The sequence below is a fragment of the Hydractinia symbiolongicarpus genome, chromosome 11 (assembly GCF_029227915.1).
Source record: "Hydractinia symbiolongicarpus strain clone_291-10 chromosome 11, HSymV2.1, whole genome shotgun sequence".
NCBI lineage: Eukaryota > Metazoa > Cnidaria > Hydrozoa > Anthoathecata > Hydractiniidae > Hydractinia > Hydractinia symbiolongicarpus.
In genome coordinates, this window is record NC_079885.1 from 17,074,578 (window position 1) to 17,081,053 (window position 6,476).

At 36.1% G+C, this 6,476-nt stretch overlaps 1 protein-coding gene across 1 annotated transcript; it reads right to left on the reverse strand.

The window, feature by feature from the left end:
- Window positions 1–651: 651 nt before the first annotated feature.
- Window positions 652–5,681, reverse strand: LOC130613472 (uncharacterized). The gene is made up of 5 exons (XM_057434811.1): window positions 5,264–5,681; window positions 2,259–5,156; window positions 1,879–2,115; window positions 1,581–1,640; window positions 652–761 (listed from the first exon to the last, which is right to left on the reverse strand). The coding sequence occupies exons 1-5, from the start codon at window positions 5,679–5,681 to the stop codon at window positions 652–654; spliced, it is 3,723 nt and encodes a 1,240-aa protein (XP_057290794.1).
- Between the last annotated feature and the right edge of the window lie 795 nt (window positions 5,682–6,476).

A 6,476-nucleotide genomic window follows, 5' to 3' on the forward strand; every position in this document is an offset into this window, starting at 1 on the left:
TTTTCCATGTTTTTTCTTGAAATCAGAATAGTGTTGTTGGTTATACGACATACTGCTGGCTAGAGTAAAATTAATAACTTTTTTGCACAATCGTTTCTTGTTCCTTTTTTGGTTTTAATTGAAGCACAACTTTATGTGGATCTATATAAATATTGAGGGCTATGGGAAGATCGATAACGAAGAAAAGCGTGGAAATTTAAGTAAAAAAAATATCTATCGTATAAGTAGATGAGCGGCTAATTATAATGTACGCACTGTATATATAATTATTCTGCGTAGATAAATAGATGATCTGTATATTTTTTTATGGTTAGCCTCAAAAACATCGAGAGATATACCCTGTCTATTATTTCCAGGAGGGGCTATGGCTTAGCAAGGAAGTCATAGAGTATTTAATGCTTATTTTGAGCTACGCAGACCCAATTAGGGTCCGCGTTCTACTAGACAACTCCCTGCAACATCCAACAGCCCACACAGCGTACCTTCTCCCCAATTTTCCCCCCATGGCTTGTGTTAACCCAAGCCTTGTGAGAGAAATTGCGCCAAGGGGAATCAAATCCCGATCTCCCGCACAAAATGCCAGAGTTATAACCACTAAGCTACCGTACCAGGCCATTGAAAAGGGCTAAGTGTTCTGTTACTGGCTAATTATCAGTTCTCCTTGAGTGCCTTATTTGTTTGAAAATCTTTCTTGAACTCATCCAAAGTAACACAAAATATTTCTCTAAGATGACCATCGATGTATCGAATTCGCAAACTTACTAATTATGTGTTTATACAAATATTTATATATATAATACACCTTGTGCATCCCATGGCATTGATGTGTATCCTTTTAATAAATTCCTTTTTCAAATCAAAGAATGCAGTTTACGGTAAAATTGTGTTCTTGTTTCTCATTTTTAAAACGTACTTTTTTTTACAGATCAGCTGTTATCAAGCCATGCACCATCAGCATTTTCAAAAGATTTTCAACAAGAGAGTAAATCTTGAAGCCCTAAATACTGAAATATTCAAATGCTGATATGTATTTATTGCTAAATTTAATTAACACTGAACTACTTTATCATTTAAATTGAGCTCGTTCAGAAGTTTTTATATTCGAATCGAATCGAAGTTTTTATATTCGAAGTTTATACATAACAAGATTTGTATTATAAAATTTTCCGAATTTTTCTAATCAATTTTAATATATCCAGTTAAAGTTTTAACTGTTATTTTAGAATACTTTTTATAGCTATGTAAAATTTTTGTTTTTTATTTATTGAGTTGTATTTTAACATTGCAGGTTAGTTAAAATAATAATTGAGAATACTCAATGATTTGTTTACCCATGATTCTCCGTTTTCAAGGTCTACTTAAAATTCTAAAATCTTTCAGGCTAATGGCGGAAATCTTCACGCCCCTGGGCTTTTTGTTTTCAGTTAAAAGTCCCATAACTTCAATAGAAATTAAAATATTGACTTGAGATTTGATATGAGATGGTTTTAGACTGGTTTGATAAAGTTGAGCCAAAAAATATTTACATTTTCATCATACTTTCTGTGTTCCAGAATTTAGCCCTTCTCAGAGACGCTGACAGCATATCAATTTTGTAAAAACGAGATTAGTAGACACAACTCCACTTCCTTCTCGAAAGGCTATTTGCAAGAGAGAAAAATATACACAAGGTAGCGTTAATATACAGAACATAAGCACGTGACCGAATATAACCAATCACAATACTATATACAAAAAATAGAAACATGCACAATGCGCAATACGCAATCCTAACTTCTACATCTTCCCCGACCAAAAATATTCATTTATATTGTTCACGTAATCTTCGCAGGTTCTGTCCCTCAATTGCAGCCTTTCTTGTACTCCTCCTTCTTGTACTGTGCCTATTGTCATACTTTTCATTATTTGTTAGTTGTACTGTCGGTTCGGGTTTGGCAACAATGTTGTTGGCAATTTCGAAGGGAATGAGTTTTTGAGATGGTCGAAATACAGTGGTAAATCGTTTCTGCTTTGACATTGTGTTTAATTTCGCACCTCGAATGGCTCCATCTTTTCCCTGAATAACTTTGATAATTTTGCCAATTTTCCATCGTCCTCTTGGTAAGTATGAATCATCTTTAATCAAAATACGTCTCCTTCCACTAGTTTTCGTTTATCTTCAGTCTTCTCTTTTCGATAAAGATTGGATTGACGAAGTTCGTTTATATACGTGGTATTGAGTCGTTCACGGAAATGTTGTAAAGTACGTCAAATATGACGAACACGTCTTGAGAAGTCCTCATATTGCAGAATAGAGTCGAATTTCTGGTCGTTTTCGTGAATGTCCGTTCCATAAATCAGGTGGTTTGGTGTTAAAACTTTATCGAGGTCATCCTTATTCGCGTATGTCAATGGACGACTATTGATCGTTGTTTCTACTTCACACAGCGTTGTTTGGAGTTCTTCAAACGTTAACAACGACCGTTCCAGCGTTTTCTTTAATGTTGTTTTGACACTACGGACCAATCTCTCGTAGAAACCGCCCCACCAGGGTGATGCTGGCAAAATAAAACACTGCTTAATCCCATGTTTTATCATGTAATTTTTTACTTCTGTCGATTTGAAGGTCTTAGCGTTATCGTGCACAATAGTATTCGGAGTTCCCCTCCGTGAAACAAATCTGCGAAAACCTCGAACGTTCGAATGGGTAGACTGATCGGTTACAAGTTCCAAATGAATCGCACGAATTGTGGCACATGTAAGGAGTAGGATATAACATATTAGACTGTCCGATTTACAAATACTAGATTTACAATAACTCCTATAAAATAAAGGACCTGCAAAGTCTAAACCCGTGCAATTAAACGATTTGGAAAAACTATCAATCCTGAACTCTGGCAGATCGGGAGATGTCGGCGGTCTGAGTGTTCTTCCTTGAAAACGAATACAAATTACACACTTTCGAATGACGTTCTTCACAGACTTTCTTCCCTTCACTATCCAAAGCATTTTTCTGACGTAACCCAATGTTGATTCGATACCATGATGCATAACGTGTTGATGCGCATCCCATATAACCAGTTGCGTAAAACTGCTTCCGCCATCTCGAAGTATAATTGGATGCTTCTCATCGGATGTTAGCGTGAAATTCTCAAATCTTCCTTTTAACCGAAGAACATCATCGTCACCAGCAAATAGCTTAAGCGAATTGCGAAGCTTTCCAAAGTCTGACTGGCGTTGCAAAATTCGTTGTTCTTCTCTGATGAGCTTTGTGAATGCGACATCGTATTCTTCTTTTGTAAGCGTTTCTTCTGTAACGTTTTGATGTTGTAAGTTAGCAGCTTTGTTCTTCAGATTGTTTACAAAGCGAAAGATGAAACCAGCAACCATGATGAGCTTCCTTAACGAGCTAAATTTGTTCACATCAAGGGTCTTACTCAACCCAATGTCTTCAGTAGCTGTTACAGTCATGTTTGTTTCGGTCAAGTTTGTGTAAATTTCGTTCTGGTTATCGGTAAAATATTTTTTAGATTCAGAAAGAACAGTATCATTAACAGAATTAGAATCTGTAGAAAAGTTAACAAAATCAGGTTTCAACAAAAACGTTGGACCAGCTAACCACGAACTAGAAAAACAATCATTTAAATCTTTTCCAAGACGAGTCGGAATATTAGCAGGATTCAGGTCACCTTTCACAAAATGCCAATCACTCCTCTCAACAACCTTTCTAATAGAAACTACCCTATTTTCCACCCATGGTTTCCACCTTCGTTCTTTTCCCTTTATCCACGCCAAACTCACCTGTGAATCACTCCAACAAAAGACCTTATTCACGTGAAATCTACCTTTCCACCCATCTAACACTTCACGTACCAATGTAGAGAGAAGCAAACATCCCATTAATTCTAATCTTGGAATTAAAAGTTGCTTCAAAGGGGCCACTCTTGTCTTAGATGCTATAAAACTTAAATTCACATTGCTACCTGACACAACCCTCATATACAACACAGCGCAATAAACCTCCTTAGAACTGTCTGAAAAACCATGAATCTCTATCAAATCACCAATACAACCAGTAAAAATGAATCTTGGAACTCTGACTTCATTTAATGCTTTCAATTCCTCCACAAATTTTTCCCAAATAGTTAAAACATTTTGTGGTATGTTATCATCCCAACTTAACTTATCACTACAGAGGAATTGAAAAATAGTTTTAATCCTTGCTGTTACAGGAGCAACAATACCTAGAGGATCAAAAACTGAGGCGGCTGTGCTCAAAAGACCGCGCTTAGTCTTTTTCATCTCTAAACATTTTTGAAGTAGATAGTTGAAATCAAAAACAAATTCATCAATGTTGGTATCCCACCTTAAACCCAATGCAGTGGCATTTTTGTCAGCCTGAGGCAAGATGGTGTCACAATAACACGCATCATCCTCATTAGACTTTACACCTTGACCATTAATGTTCTCATGGGATGCAAAATAAGAGGATAACTCAGAATCATTAGTTACCCACTTCCGTAAAACGAACCCAGCTCCAAACATTATGCTTTTAACATTTTTGTAGTACGTTTTTCCTTGCTCACTCGAATCACAGCCTGAAACTAAGTCATCCACATATAGATCGTCTAACATTTTTTCGATTAACTCTTTCAAAACAGTTACTAAATATTTGCTCAAATGATGTCTAATGATAGCATTTAACAAAAAGGGACTGCTGGTAACTCCAAAAACAGCTCTTAAAAAACGAAAAACAACAATGGAATCATAACCGGCAGTCGAATCTAACCAAAGAAAACGTAAAAAATCCTTATGTTCTTCAGATATACCAAATTGCAAAAACGCTTGCTTAATGTCAGCTAAAATGCCAACTCGGTTGGGGCGAAATCGAATCAAAACGTCAAAAATTTTCAATAGAAGGTTAGGACCAGAGTACAGACAATCATTGAGAGACAATCCGTTAGCATTACAGGAGACATTAAACACTGCACGGATCTTTGTTGTCTCCTTATCTTGCCTGATGATGTGAGGTATGTAGTGAACTTGACCGTTTTCCGTACACAAACCATTTAGCGGAACACGTTCAATTACACCATCCCTTTCGCAGTCACAGAAGATTTGGTTGTAATCATCGAGAATTCCTTGTTTTATTAAACGTGTTTTAGGGACCTCAAACGCTTTTTACAAACATCAAAGTTATCAGGAAGGCGGTCATGATCAACTTTAAACGGAAGTTTCGTGACATTACTATTCCCATCATAATAGATTTCATTTTAAAACTTACTTACAACACATTGAGAGGAACCGATTTCCTCAATGTTCCAAAACTTGTCAAAATCTTGTCTTAAAATATCAATATTTTTCACAGGCTCTTCCACGGAGCAACGCATATTGAGAACTTCTAAGCAGTTCATTTCATCAGAAGACTGTTTATAAATAGAACCACTTAAAACCCAACCTAACGTAGATTCACTAGCCACTGTTCCTGTTTCGCTTAGTATTCTTTTTCCAGTGAAAAATTTGAAGTAATGGTCAATGCCTATTAGAATCCCTACTGGTAGCGCTTCCTGAGTTGAGTTATCATCAGCAAATGTTAGTTGTCTGAATTCTTCAAGCTTGCCTGCTTTATTGATCTGTTGTCCTTTTAGAGGGGAACACATTTGAGGAACACAGAGAAGTAAAAACATCATCGTCTCCAACATGTCTGACCTTAAATTTAACTACATCCAAATTACTCACTTTGCTGTTGTTACTCTCCCCAAATGTCTTTATCACTACCCTTTCAGTCCTAACTTTTTTAATTTGAGTCTTTTTCTTACGTTCATAGAAATATAACTACGTTGACTTCCCGTATCAAACAACATTCTTGATCGACAAAAATTGTCAGAATTTGTGTTAAAAATACGAGCCTTAGCTGTTTGCATTAATATACTACTGTTTTCATTGGAGGCAAGAGATACATCATTAACCCCCTCCTCAAATGAAAAGGCAGACAATGTCTCTTCTTTTTTGTCACAGATTGAGAGGTGGTGCTTTCCTGTGGTACATTTTCTGCAAATATACTTCGATTTACAATCCCTAACACTGTGGCCTTCTTCTAAACATAAAAAAATCGACCCTCCTTACGAAGAATTCCATTTCTGGAAGCTACATTCTAACAGTTTTAAAGCTAACAGTTCTACATTTCGACGAAGGATGCTGTTTTTTACAATAGACACACATATTTCTAGATGTTTGTACAAAAAGTCCTGATGTTGTGAAAGTATCATTTCCCTTTAATTTGGAATTAGAATTACGCTCAAAGTTGGAACACAATTTTCTTGGGCTCTGAGCTCATCGTTGAAGTACTCAAGCACTTTATCAAGGCTCCAAATTGCACTTCCGAACTTTCGAGATATTATAATGATCAAATCATCAGGTAGTTTTTCCTTTAGTAAAGGAATTAAAAGACATCCACAACCTTTTGTTTCTAAGTTTAACGATCTTAAATTTCTTAC